The 14,956-nt window shown below is 37.4% G+C and overlaps 1 protein-coding gene across 2 annotated transcripts in view; it reads left to right on the forward strand.

Annotated features, from left to right (window-relative positions):
* The first annotated feature begins 2,162 nt into the window (after positions 1 to 2,162).
* The window catches only part of DDX60 (DExD/H-box helicase 60), a 92,242-nt gene continuing 79,448 nt past the window's right edge, over positions 2,163 to 14,956 (forward strand). For both annotated transcript variants that reach the window (XR_011436700.1, XM_023636333.2), the window contains exons 1-5: positions 2,163 to 2,348; positions 8,186 to 8,255; positions 8,710 to 8,899; positions 10,233 to 10,574; positions 12,360 to 12,476. Coding sequence is in view for 1 of the 2 variants with exons in the window: in XM_023636333.2 (XP_023492101.2) it covers positions 2,327 to 2,348; positions 8,186 to 8,255; positions 8,710 to 8,899; positions 10,233 to 10,574; positions 12,360 to 12,476 (741 nt within the window). In the remaining variant the exon portion in view is untranslated. The remainder of the gene's footprint in view (positions 2,349 to 8,185; positions 8,256 to 8,709; positions 8,900 to 10,232; positions 10,575 to 12,359; positions 12,477 to 14,956) is intronic.

Raw genomic sequence — 14,956 nt, forward strand, 5'->3', positions numbered from 1 at the left:
GTGCTGCCTTAGGGGAGGAAAAATTCTCCTTTACCATCTTTGGGTCTGTAGCTGGGCCTAAGAGTTAACCTGACATAAGACAAATTAACAAGATAGAAGTATGCAAATTTTATTGAATTTTTACATTTATATGCGAACCTTCAGAAAAGAATGAAGACCTGAAGAAGTGACCAGAGAAAAAAGCTTTTATACCTTTTAGACAAAGAAACAGTAAATTTATGATGAATTGACAAGACAAAGGGCTTTGGGTTATGGGTAGTAAATGAGAAAGAAGTAACAAAGTTTGCTTATACAGAGCTTCTTGGCCCTAAATTCTCTGTCCCTGGTGATAAGGATGCCTTCCTTCCTCCTGGTATGGGGGTGGGGAAGGGGGTACCTTTCACATGGAAGATTTATCTCCTGTTTTCAGGGAAGAAGGGTGATGGGGGGAGGTCAGAGTGACCTTGCTTCTGCCACTTTTCTCAAACTCCTTCAGCTAAGATACTCAATATGCCAAGGTGCCATATTTTGGGGTGGCATGCCCTGAACCCCATCACTGCCTTGATATCTTTGAGCCTCCCAGGGCTCCATGAGTCCCTCCAAGGAGGCCACCAGATATGCCCCCCACTCAGCAGGAAAGTCTCCCTACCTGGCTAGTTCCTCCAGCAGCCAGGCCAGCTGTATTTACCTAATAATTTTCATGTCGTTGCCAGCCAGCAAAATTATATAAATAAGCAATCATGTATTCATAGGAGAACCAGGGTTACCCCACCTTCTGGTTATACAAAGTCTGCCTACCACAGTCCCACCTTGTTTACTTTGTTCCAAACTTCAAGCCCTGTGTGGCTCTGCATGGTGTGCAGGTTCCTCCTCCCCTGGGCTGTGAGTACATATGACTAAGAAGCTGCTGATAATCACGTCTGTCCAGTGTCAGTGGCATGTGTTTGGCCAACCCATAACTCTAGGGTGGGACTCACTCCTTCACCAAAAGGGTGAAAGGAGGCATATTAAACAGTTGGAGGGTTCTAAAGAGGGGAAATACTAACAGGTAGATTTAGTCTGAAAGCAACAAGGAAGTACTGAAGTGTTTTCAAGTGTTTACTTGACATGCTCAGTTTCACTAAAAGATAACCCTGGCCAGCAGGGTGGAAAATGGAATGCAGCAACAGGGTGGACTCAGGAGGGAATAGGCTATTTCAGTAATCCAGATGAGAAATGGGGATGCTTGCACTAGCCTTTGGAAAATGGGAGAGAGAAGACAGTCTAGATTCCATAGTGTTAGGCGTTCAAGTTCACTGGGATTTGAAGGAGATGAAGGTGCAGCAATGGTTCTCAGGGCTCTAACGTGAGCAGTTGTCATGTGATGCTTCCATTAACCCTGATAGAGAAGGTAGGAAGAGAAATGGATTTGAAGAAGAGTACTGTAACTGACACCAAGGGAGAACGGGCTCCTTGGAAAAGAGAAATTGGTTAAGAACATCTTCTAAATATTTACGAGAGAGAAGAAAATGAATCATGGACTAAACAAGCATTATTTGGATTTCTGAGTCACTGGCTTGTCATTGGTAACCTTTGACCAAGAGAAATTTCAGTGCAGATCTGGACTAAAGGGACCTGAGAATTTGAAGGAGGGTGAAGAAGTATAGACAATGCGTGTAGACCACTAAAGGGTACCATGCCCAAAAGAGAAGGGATGAAATAGAGCAGGATATCATTTTTTTTAGTGTTTTAAATTGGAAGTGACTTGAGTCTATTACTAGAATGAACAGTGCATTTTAGTTGACAGGGAGAAGTTGAAGATACAGCAGACTGAAAATTAACTGACTGAGATGCTTGGGTAGGGAACCAAATCCAAATCATAGGGGGTTAGTTATATTGGGTATGGGTGGTGCCCAGTATATTCTTCTCAGACACTAAGTAAGGATGGTATATGGAGTTAAAAAGTTAAGAGAAAATTGAAAAAAGAGACGTCCTGTCATCAGAAAGGACTTGAGGCAAATATAACGTGCCGTATGGTTGTAACCATCATTGTAAAATATGCAAAAGGCCCATATTATTGCCTCTGCTCCCTCTCTCTCTCTCAAGGTTCAGACTGAAGGGAAGGACGCTAAAACCTCCTTTTCCCATACCTGCCTCATCCAATTTGGGATGGAGGGAAACGAAACTTAAACTTCCCTGCAGTGAAAAAGGAAACCGAAACTCCCTCCTTAGTTATAAAAGACGGACTCGGGAGGCTCCGCCCAGGTCCGAGTTCCCCCTGGAGCTTCCACTCCAGCCCTGCGCTCGGTCCCCTCTCCGTCACTCCCTCCCCTCGGGGCACGCCAGTCAGCGGCTCTTTGGACACAGCATGCCCGGATCCCGGATCCTGGGTGAGGAATGGGTGATGCTCCGGGGCCCCACGTGGGGCTTGGGGGTCAGGATAAGGGATATCTCTAGGGAGGATCCTGGAGCAGAGGTGTCCCGCGGGGATTCTAGGCCTTTGATGGGATGAAGAGGGCTTCGGAAGGCGGTGACGGACAGGTCCCTACTGGCCCCGGGAGGCAGGGCGTGGGGAGAAGCAGAGGAAAGGGACCGCCGTGAGGAACGCGGAGGTCTGAGGTCTGAAAGAGAGGGGAGAGTGTTGGCATTTAAAGTGTCCTCTTCAAAGAAAAGGTGCTGGGGATTTGGGGTATTGAGGAGAAGGTAAGGGACGTCGGATCTGAGCACAGCCAGTAAAACTTAGATATTGACGACAGCAAGCAGCTTCCTCCTCCGTGTAGAATCTGGGGCCCAACTCCAAACTTGCAGAATCAGAATCTGCCTTTTTTTTTTTTTCTTTTTTTAAAGATTGGCCCTGAGCAAGCACCTTTTGCCAATCTTTTTTTTTTTTTTTTTCTTCTTCTTCTCCCCAAAGCCCTCTAGTACATGGCTATGTAATCTAGTTGTAAGTCCTACCGGCTCTGCATGTGGGCCACCACCTGAGTACGGCCTGATGAGTGGTACTAGGTCCGTCCCCAGGATCCTAACGGGGGAGACCCTGGGCATCTATGCAGAGCGCGTGAACTTCACTCAGCCAGGGGCGGCCCCCAGAATCTGGACTTTAATAAGATCTCCTAGGTGATTCCTCTTAAATTTAAGTGGCTTAACACAATAAGAATTTATTTCTCATATAACAGTTAGAAGAATGTATTCATGGTCAAGGGGACTAGTTTTCTATTGCTGCATAGCAATTTATCACAAACTTAGTGGCTTAAGTCAATAGAAAGTTTTTATTTTATAGTTTCCGTGGATCAGAAGTCCAGGCACAGGTTACCTGAGTCCTTTCCTGGGCATTGCACTAGGCTGAAACGAAGGTGTCTGCTGCAGCTGCTATCTCATCCAGGCTCTGGGTGCTCATTTAGGTTGTTGGACGCAACCAGTTCCTTGCAGCTATGGGACTGAGGTTCCCTGTTTTCTTGCTGGCGTTGGCTGGGGATTACTCTCAGCCTTTAGATTCCACGCTCAGGTCAAAACCACTTGGCTGTCTTACAACATGGTGGCTAATGTCTTCAGAGCCCGGAGAAGCCTCCCTCCCCTCTGCTTTGATAGAGTCTTATACAATGTAAACTAATCATGGGAGAGACCGTTGCATTAAATTCAAGGTCCTACCCCCACTCAAGGGGAGGAGATTATCTAGGGCTTGTGTACCAGGGTGGATGCAGCCTTGGAGGCCATCTAAGAATTCTGCCCACTGCTGATCAGCTCTTCTCCAGCGTTTCAGGAACTTGACTCCTTCCATCAAGTGGCTCCACCATTCCTTGGGCCTTGTTCTCTGGATTGGGCTGTTTCTCCTGCAATGCATAATCCACCATTTCCCTTGTTTCCCTCCTTCCCTTCTTCCTTTTTAAGATTGTTTGAATCCAAATCCAAATAATGTTCTGACACTGCTGTTTGGATGATATGTCTTTAAATTTGTTATAATCTCTTTTATCCTCTTGTAATTTGTTAATAAGCTGGCTGTTTGTGTGTGTATGTGTGTGTGTGAGGAAGATTGGCCCTGAGCTAACACCTGTGCCAATCTTCCTCTACTTTTCGCATGTGGGATGCTGCCACAGCATAGCTTGATGAGCAGTATGTAGGTCTGTGCCCAGGATCTGAACCCACGAACCCCAGACCATGGTAGCGAAGCATGTGAACTTAAACACTATGCCACTGGGCTGGCCCCTGGCTGGTTTTATTTTGGTCTTGTAGAGATTCCCCTAGTCCTCTTGGTATCATTTAACATGTTCTTCTGTCTTCTAAATGTCTTGTCATTAATTCTTGCTATGAGAGTTTTGGTCAAATTCAGGTTAAAATTTTTTTTTGGCTAGAGTATTTCAATAATGGTGCAGCTGTTCTATATGGAAGCAGATGTTTGCCTCTATTTTTGTTGTGCTGTCACGAAAAATACCAAGATCTATTAATTCATTAGGAGTTGTAAAATGATGACATTCTAATTCTGTCATCCCATCCCTGTTTATTAACTAGATTACCTCCAGCTAATGGAGATGAAGCTTCCTGTTTTCTATTATTTGGTAACCCAATAGTGCAGTACTTATAAGAAAGTCAGGTTAACTTTTTGATTCCAGAAACTATTAATTTTTGATATATTATCTATGGATGCTACCTCTGGACTTCCTGCTATGAAAAATGAGGAAATGAGCATATACACTCTTCTTTTTCTTCTAATAATCCCTTTCTGAATATAGCAATTTGGTTAATTACATTATTTTTATGTTATCAGGGTTTATTACAGTTTACAGCATTTTATGACTTTAATTCTTGTGATTTGTTTCTATGTTAAGTCAAAAATAGAAAACCAGTAAACAGCAGTTACAAAATTATGGTGGCCTCTCTGACTTACATTTCTTTGTAGCCCATCTCCATCTTTCTCTTTATCCTTGGAGCTCTGCAATTTTAATGAGCTGTGTCTAAGTGTGGTTTTCTCTTTTACCATTATTTCTGCTCAGTACTTGGAAAAACTTTTCAATATAAAACTGTATATTTTTCTTTAACTCTGGTATAATATTATTATATTACTTTAAATATTATATCTTTGATTATTTTTATCCCCATCTCATTTTGGAATTTTGGTTCTCTCTTACTGGAATTACTATGGAAGGATTTAGAACTTTTTGACTTATCTTCTATAGTCATTAGTATTTATTCTACTTTTCATCTCTTTGCTTTTTGCTTCTGTCCTCTAAGAAATATTCTGGATTTTAACCCCTACATCCCTAACTTGAGACTTCACCAAGTCCATTTTATTGTTCTGCACATGAATTTTTTTCTGAAATTATATTTTAAATTTTTGTGAACATTTACTTTTTTTTTGCTGTAGCAGTTTGTTGATATTTTGTTGGATAATATCACAGTGATTAATGAGAACTCTAATTAGAACTTTTTAAAGAACTATTCTGTCCTTGAATCGTGTTTACTCATCTGGCTTCTTATTTTTTCCTTTTTTCTCCCCGCAAATGTCTAGTGATTCTAATTTTTTTATATATATTCATTCAGTAGTTATTTCGGTAGGGAGCTGGTTTTATTTTCCCTAACATGCCTCTCCCTTAAATGAGAGAGAACTTAGCATAATGATTATAAATTCTGTGTAAATGTTAAGGCGGGTATGAATTTGGGGTAAAGTTTAATAGGGAAAGTTTCCTATAGGATGTAAGAGGAGAGTAGACAGGCAGACTACGGAATGCCTTAATTGCCAAATTCAGGAGTTTTATTCTGCCACCATGGCTATTCTTGAAAAGGTGTGCAGTGTCTGACGGGCACACACATCTCATTAGTAATTGTTGTTATTTAATTTAAATGCCATATTATTTCTTTCAATTTATGTTTATTATATTTTCAAATGAAATTGTTAAGACTTACTAATTTGTTTGGAGCTAACTACTTAATAAATGAACTAGTAAGTATTTAATTTGTTGTAGGACTACCATCAAAAAATTCTTGAGATGTTAAGGGCCTTGTGAACATCTGAGGACCTATGAATTAACTTATTTCATCTTGTGGAATCTCACACTCATCTTTTCTGACCTCTCCATTCTATAACATACTTAGGGTTAATGTTTCTTATCTACTTTGTTCTCATTGACTCACCTTTTCTGTTTGCAGGAAAGTGTCTAAACTTCTACCCTGGGCAAAAGACCCTTATAATCTGGTTCATACCCACTTTTCCTATCTCATCTCCAATCAAGATTCCAACCTGCAGAATCTCACACTTATCCTGTAGTTTCACATCTCTACGTATTAAACTCTGGTTCTGTGTTGCTACCTGGCGTGTGATCTTCTATTTGTCTTACCTTCCTCAACATGCATCTGTAATTCTTCATCATCTTTTCAAACTCTCCCTTGAAACCTCCAGAACACAGGCCCTCCCTGACCACTCCAGTTAATTGAAGAATTCCTCCTTGTTTTTCTAATGCTTCCTGTGCCATTTCTGCTAGATCACTCAGTATGTTATACTGCTTGATTTAATTCTCTTTCAACTCTTACCAGGTTGTAAAGGGATAAGACCATGTTTCATGCATATTTGCATATATTGCAGCAAGTGCAATGCTTGGTGAGGAGTAGATGCTCTATAGATCCTTGAAAAAAGATGGAATAACTGGGTGAGCAAGAGACTATGCTGTTGCCCCGGTCTCCATTGTTTCTTAAATATTCCAGCCCACAGCAATTTCTTTTTTCTTCAAACTTACTCGGTTTTACCATCATATACTTCTTCGTATTATTTTTTTAATATTTAATATCAATGTGTGCTTCACCATTACGTTTTTTAACATCGTGTAATATGAATATCTATTTCTGTCTGTCTGTCTCTCCTTCTCCATCAAGTTTCACAGCCCTAACGCACTGTATGGCATATTTGAGGAATGTCTCAATATTTGGTTTCTATGACAAAATACTTAAGTGCATTTTCTTCTGCCTCTTTGGTAGTTCTTTCTCACTTACCTTTGCAGACTCTTCCTCTTCTCTCTTGCCATTTATTAAATATTAGTGATCTGCAAAACTGGATTTCCATTCCTTTTCTCTTCACCCATGATGTTGTGTCTCTCTGTCCAAGCAACCCACATCTGTGTCAATGGCCTCCCTTATGATAATACTCACATTAATCACATATTCAGGCCTAGCCCAGCCCTTGTGTTTGACCTCTAGACCTGTATGATTATTTACATGACTTATCGTATGGTAATTCTTGAAAGCAAGTCAAACTCAGGTTGAGCACAAATGAACTCATGATCTTTCCCTGAAATGTGGCTTTGTTCCAAAGTTTTCCTGTCCAGAGAATGGTCTAGTCATCCTTCCGGTTGCATCAGGTAGAATCCTGTTCATCCTTGACAATCTTAACTCTCCCCTGTTTTCTATCCACTACCGAGTTATGTTGTGCTCACCTTCGAAATATGTAATACCAATGTGTGCCTCAAACCACCATCAAGCTGTATTACATCAAACTACTATCATTACTCTTCTGAACAATGGCTTTCTCCCTGCTCTGCTAACAGGAACTTTGCTCCCATCCTATCTATTCTCAGTAATGTACACAGAGTAATCTTTTGAAATGCAAAGCCAATCATTTGTTACCTGCTTAAAATCCATCAGTGGATTTTAGAATGAAAAACATGTCCTCAAAGGATCTGCACACCCTTTATTTCTGTAGCCCTAACTAGCATAGCTAGCTCTTCCCTTACTTTCTCCACTTCAGCCCAACTGGGTTTTCGGGATCTAGTTCCATCCACACTTCTTCATGCCACAGGGCTTTTGCACATGGTATTCTGGTATTCCTTCTGCTTGGAATGCTGCATCCCTGCCTGCCACTCCCCCCCCCCCCCCTTTGCTTAATTAATTCTTGTTTCATCCTTCAGAACTCAGCCCAAGCATTACTTCTTTAGGGAAGCTTCCTCTGACCTCTTTGACTTTGTCACATTTGCAATTTTCCACTGTTTGGATGATTATCTGCTTAGTGTTTGTCTCTACTGATAGATTTTAAGCTCCACGAGAACTGACAGGTGGCAGCAAGAATGGGTAATTTTCAATTTAAAATATTTATAAGTTATAACATAATGATTCTGTAAACTACATGGACTAATAGAATTAAAGTAACTTTATTACTGTTTATTCTTTCTCAAATAATAAGTAAATGATAGCTCTTTTAAAAAGGATTGGTTGAAAATAATCCATTCTCTTTCTCTTTCTTTCTTAGGTTTGAAAGAATACATGATGTTTTCCAAGGAAATGTCACAGTTAATTTTAAGTGAAATGCCAAAAGCTGAGTGAGTGTTGTTGTAGTAACAAATAAAGGGATGTAAAATTTTGGATCATATTCCCTGTATATCTATTTGGCCTTAAAGTGATATGTGGTATCTATCTGTCTGTCTATCTATCTATCTATCTATCTATCTAATCCATCATCTATCTCAGTATAGTATATTATGTGTATTATGTATATTATGTATAGTTATAAATATATAGTTGATATCGTATATCTCTTTGAGCCTAAGTTTCCTTTTCTATAGAATGGGAATAGCCCTTCCTTCTCCCTATGAAGGGTAGTTATGTATATGGATATATTTGAAAAGTCTTAGCATAGAGCCTGGCATACAATAATTACTCAGCAAATTCAGCTATTGATGATAATGATAATGAGCTAGTAATGATGATACTACTGCCTTTTTTGGACCTTATTTAATCTATATGTAATTTTTGTTTTAACTGTTTTCATTTTAGATATTCTAGTTTATTCAATGATTTTGTTGAATCTGAATTTTTCCTGATTGATGGAGATTCATTACTTGTCACATGCATATGTGAGAAATCATTAAAGCAAGGGCAGGAGCTCCACTTCTTCTATCTCGTTGAACGCTATCTTGTGGATCTTCTTAGTAAAGGAGGACAATTTTCCATAGTTTTCTTCAAGGTAACGTGACAGTTGAGTTCTTTTGTATGATTTGAGAACTAAAACTAAAAGTTCTTACTATTTTATAAATAGTTTTTTCATATTAGAAAGTGAAATATATCTATAAAAATTCAGAAAATTTAAAAGGAAGAACAGAAAAAAATTAGTCATTTTCCCAATATTCAGAAATGACCACATTTATGATTATTTTTTATTTGCAATAATGGAACTTTATTGGAAGGACACACAGGATCAGGAAGGTGGATGAGAAGTCTCCTCAACAGTGGCCCTGTTCATCTCTGGATTCTACTGTTCCAACTCTGAGAGCTACTTGTGTCTTCAAAACTCCACAGTAGGGGCTGGCCCCGTGGCCGAGTGGTTAAGTTCGCGCGCTCCGCTGCAGGCGGCCCAGTGTTTCGTCGGTTCGAATCCTGGGCGCGGACATGGTACTGCTCGTCAGACCACGCTGAGGCGGCGTTCCACATGCCACAACTAGAGGAACCCACAACGAAGAATACACAACTATGTACCGGGGGGCTTTGGGGAGAAAAAGGAAAAAATAAAATCTTTAAAAAAAAAACAAAAAAACTCCACAGTCAATTTATTTGAGCCTAGAAGAATGTCAAAGCTGTTTCATTATTATTTGCTCTATAGTAAATACCTCCAAGGGGATGTATTTAGTCTTCTTTTCTTGAATATAGATATAATTAATAAAACTTTAACAATTTCAAAGACAGACATGTGTAACTACTACCACTCCTTCCTCATCCTATCTCTAAAGGTAACCAGTGTGTTACTCTTAAGGATTTTGGTGCATGTCTGTTCAATGATTTTGTGGTCCGTATTATTATTAGATTTTTGAACATTGTTGACTGCTTGAAGCAGTGTTTTGAATAAAGAGCCGGGTTCTAGCCTAATGCTTACGGTCTAGTTTACTGCACTAATTTTGGTCTGTTGAGAAAAACCAGTGCTCCTTCAGGAGGGTCACAGTGATCTGGGACAGTCCTCTCAAACAAAATGATTCACCTCATTTGCTTTTACATATTTTTCTGTCCTTTTTCTTTTTTGAAGTAGATTGGAGAGGAAAAGAATTAGAGTGGGAAGGGAAAATGGGATAAACTCTGAGTATTACGTGCTTATTTAAAACGGACAAGTGTATTTAAATCCAAATTGTGATTTTGGTATGTATTTGTGAAATGCCAGTCAGATTTAAGAGTTGATTCCCTGGCTATCAAACACAACAAAACTGTGTTGGAACCTATTCCTTTAATGACTTTAACGATATGTGTTAACTAACTAAACTAGCACACTACTAAATGATAATTACTAAGTAATGTACTTCATCCTCCCACAGGATGCTGAGTACACATATTTCAACTTCCCTGAACTTCTTCCTTTGAGAACTGCTTTAATTCTTCATCTTCAGCAGAATACCACCATTGATGTTCGAACAACATTTTCTGGATGCTTCTCAGAAAACTGGAAAATGTTCTTGGAAGAGAGTTATCCATATTTCCTAATAGTTGCAGATGAAGGCCTGGACCATCTACAAACACACCTTTTCAACTTTTTAATCATTCAGTCTTGGTCAAGGAAGGTCAATGCTGTGCTTTCCTCAGGGCAAGAATCTGATATTCTTCGACTTTATGCGTACTTTATGCCAAGCAACTACAGAAACCAAACGTTTTTCAATCAGGTAATTTATATCTAAAAGACAATTTTTTTCCTAGCATTTTACAAATTTTTCTAAACTGTTTGACAATTTTCTTTCCACCTCTTCTATCGAAATTATTATAGGTTTAACAGAGAGGTATAGAAAATTAATAATAACACAAATGCAGTCATTTACTGAGCACTTACTGTCGTTAACAGTAGTGCTCCGTGCCTCCCGTGAGTCAATTCATTTAACCTTCACAACAACACTTTAAGGTAGGTGGTAGTATCATCTATGTTTTGCAGATGAGGAAGTAGGTACTTGAATAAGTGATCTGCTCATCATCGACACTAAATGAATAATACAGCACAGATTTGAAAAGAGACAGTCTGATCCCAGCCCTTATGTGCTTAACTACAGAATGGTATACTGCCTCCAAGTTAATGAGGGCTAGAAATGCATTAAATTGCAGGTAAAAGTTATGCCTCTCTTGCTGAGACATGCTAATGAAATGATAATATGATAATAGTGTGGTAGCTTTTAATGAGAAACTAATGGAGAAGGTTGATGAAGAAGGAAAATAAATGAAATGTTTATTTCTTGATGTTAAATCATTAATAGAATTTTCCAAGTATTTAGAATTTTAATTCCATGATCATATTATTTTGCTGTATTGCTATATTTGACAATTACTGTACTAACTATTGGGATTCAGAAAATGCATACTGACTTTATAAATAAATCTAGTTTCTGTTTAATTTTCACTAAGGTGAAATCTGAATATGAAGGTAATTCTATATTTCCTCAAAATGAGTTTTTAGTCAAAAACATTTTTCACTTTTTGAGAATAGTGTTACACCCCCATGGTATTTGGAGACATCTAGATGGTTGTTATGAAATCTGTTAAGACAGGTTATTTTCCTTTGCTTAGAACTCCAGTCATTGAACTATTTCCAACTCTAGTTGCCTACTGTGAGCGGGAACAGCTCTGGGATTCATTTTTACATTGGAAGGAGGTACTATAGTCAGCTGGTATCATTTTGGTCTGGCTCAGCAATTGCTGAATCTGAGTTTGAAGTGTGCCCTACAAGCATCCTTCTTAATCTCTCCTTAAGAAGAATTTTTTAAACAGAGGATTTTATTTCTGGTAAAATAATTTATTTCCTAATTTATTGAACACTCGCCTTAAAGAGATTATTTCATTTATCAGTTTGTGGACATTTATCCAAATTCATCAAGCCCCATCTTTTTATGCATTGTCTTATTTTTTCATATCTGTGCACTTATTATTTTATTCTCTTATTATCATAAAATAAAAATCCAGTATATGTTGGTAATGGCTGTTGCTGGATGATAGGTACGTGGGGGGAGGTTATGCTATTCTCTATTTATGTGTATGTTAGAAATTTTTCATAATAAAATAGAATACGTTAAACGGGCACAACGTTTCTGAGACGTTGGAAATGTTCTAACTATTGGATTATGGTGATGGTTGTACAACTCTGTAAATTTACCGGAAGTCATTTAATTGTATCCTGAAAGTGAGTGAATTTTATGTTATGTTAACTATACCTTCATAAAGTTGTTAAAAAAATAAAACACTAAATTCCCAGACAAGGAGTTAATTTGGCAAAGACAAAATAGCGCTGTTTGGCAGGCTTTAAAAAAAAGCATTGTTGACTTACAATTACATCAGTGTAATTTTTTTAAAATTAGAAATATATGACAGTTGTAACAGTCATAACTTCAATATCTGATTTTTTGTAGTTGGAAAGTAGCTAGATATCTTATTTATGACAATTTATGTCACTTGCCTTTCTTTCACAGAATGTAGAGAAGATTGAGAATGCTTATCAAACTCTCATTAAAAAACTGGAAACGTGTAGAGTTGTTGCATTACAATCTCTCTTTGGAGATTTAAAATGGATAAATATTATGGAAGAGGTATGGAAACTTTATGAAAACTTTTTATTTGAATTAATTGTTCAATTATAAAAAAAGTTGCAAAAATAGTAAAGAATTTCCGTATCTCTCTCTCAGCCAGCCTTCCCTAATGTTAACATTTCGTGGAACCATGGTACATTTATCAAAATCAGGAAATTAACATCTGTAGGATGCTTTTAACGCAGCTTCAGACCTTATTTGAATTTCACTTACTTTTCCACTAATGTTCCTTTTCTGTTCCAGGATTCTATCCAGGGTCCCACATCCATTTAGTTATTTCTCTCTAGGCTCCTCCAATCAGTAATTGTTTCTCAGTCTTTCCTTGTTTTTCATAACATTTTTGAACAGTATTCGTCAGTTATTTTTTTAATATCCCTCTATTTGGGCTTGTTTGATGTTTTCTCATGATTGGAACGAGATTATGTATTTTTGGCAAGAATGCCACTGGATTGAAGTTGTGTCCTCACTGTAGTGTACCCAAGGGTTCCTGATGTTGATATGTCTGAACGCTGGTTAGGCTGGTGCCTGCCAGCTTTCTCCATTGTAAAGTTACTGTTTCTCCTGACTATGCAAATCCTGTTTCTTCTCAAACTTTTGCCGATTAGTTTTAGAACTCATTAGTGGATCTTGTCTGCAACTGTTATTACTGATGTTTTTAACTGATGTTACTATTTGTAAGAGTTATATCTTCTTCATGGATTGTGGTTTTTAGAATAAAAGAATGCTCTTCCTTTTGCATTTAATGCTTTTATGCTTGAATTCCACTTAGCCTGATACCAAGATTGCTAGCCTCTGCTCTCTTTTTGTTTTCTTTTGCTTAGTATACTTTTGTTCATCCCTTTAGTTTTAGTGTTTTTGAATCACTTTGCTTTAGTTGTGTATCTTGTATATGTATACTCATATAGATATATGAGTTTTGTTTTGTGATCTAAATTGAAACCTTTTTTCCTTTTATAGGTGAATTAAGTCCATTCACATTTATTGTTATAACTGATATGTTTAGTCTTGATTCTATCATAATACGTCATTATTATTATATTGTTATATTAGTATAATATATATGTGTTGTTATATTATTACATAGTATCTGTGTATTTTGGTATATTTGATAGATTTCTTTAATGATGAGACGCGTATTCTTTGCTATTTTACTTAAAACTTTTTTTATTAGGGTACTTTTGCATGTTTTGTTATAGTAATTACCTTTGTACTTGTACATTTTGCTTTTAAAAAAATATTCTTAGTCCTCTGTTTTCTTATTTTATCTTTCATTATCTGGTTTATGAAGTTTTGGCTTGTTGGTTTTTCAGTATCCCTTAGCACCACGTATTGCCTATGGTGGGTTTTCTTAGATTATCATTTGAAATATTAGCTCTGTTCTATTTTTTTGTTGTTGTTCTTCAGGTGTCCGATAATACAGATGCTGTTCTTTCTTTGCTTCTTTCATTTCCACTATTTTCTCTCTGATTTCTTTTTCTTTTTTCTTTATGCCATTTCATTTTCTCACCTTTATTCAATACTTCTTATTAAATTTTTGCTGAGATTACTCCCCTTTGGGCATCTTGTAATTTATTCTTAATTTCTGAGATAGCTTTGCCTTTTCTAAGATTATTTTTCTGAATTAAATTAATCATTTTTTTCTTCTTTTCCAATTCTGTTTTTGGTTTATGAGTTGTTGAATAAAGTTCATTTTTCATCTCATTAATTGCTTGTGTGAATTTCTTTAGCTGTATTTAAAGGATAGACTCAGAGATTTCTTCTGCTTTATGGTTGTTGTTGTTATTATTTTTGATGGAGATGATGAGATTTTTCTCAGTTAATTTGTGTGAAATTTTGTTCCTGCTGCCATTTTTTGCAGTAGTTCTCTATGTACTTTCCTTTCTTTTCATTCATTTATATGAGATTCGGGTGTGTTACAAGATTCCTAACTTAATTTAATGGTGCCCTTTTCTGTCCACAGAGTCCAGGCATGTTGGTGGAAATTTTGTTTGTTTGTTTATTTATTTTGGTGGTGGGTGAGGGGTTGTGAGTCCTGTGATTCTGTGGTTTTCTTTTACCTTTCAGAACCCTAAATATTCTCCTTGCCTTCCTTTCTGCTTCACCACTTAATTGTTAAAGAGTGCTTCTTCCTTCCTTTCAGCTTTGTTTTCTCCCCTAAAGCTATGTTTTTGGAAAATCGTTGCTTTACATAGTTCCTATTCTTTAAATAGTTCGTATCCTTTTAAGTCATATCTGTCCCCATTAATTGAGTCTGTCTCATTAAATCATGTGCCTGACCTTTTTATATGTCATCTGATGCTTTAAATTGTGTGTACTTTGAAATATGCCATCTGATGCTTTAAATTGTGTGCACTTTGAAATTCCTCTCCTGTAGTCTGTGTTCTAGTCTGCCTGGTTACTTTTTTGTATTTTCAGACTTAGGGTAGATTTAATACTTCTAGTGGTTGTTCTAATTCACTTTTCACTAATCTTCCTCCTTT

Source organism: Equus caballus, chromosome 2, assembly GCF_041296265.1.
Source record: "Equus caballus isolate H_3958 breed thoroughbred chromosome 2, TB-T2T, whole genome shotgun sequence".
In the NCBI taxonomy this organism is placed as follows: domain Eukaryota; kingdom Metazoa; phylum Chordata; class Mammalia; order Perissodactyla; family Equidae; genus Equus; species Equus caballus.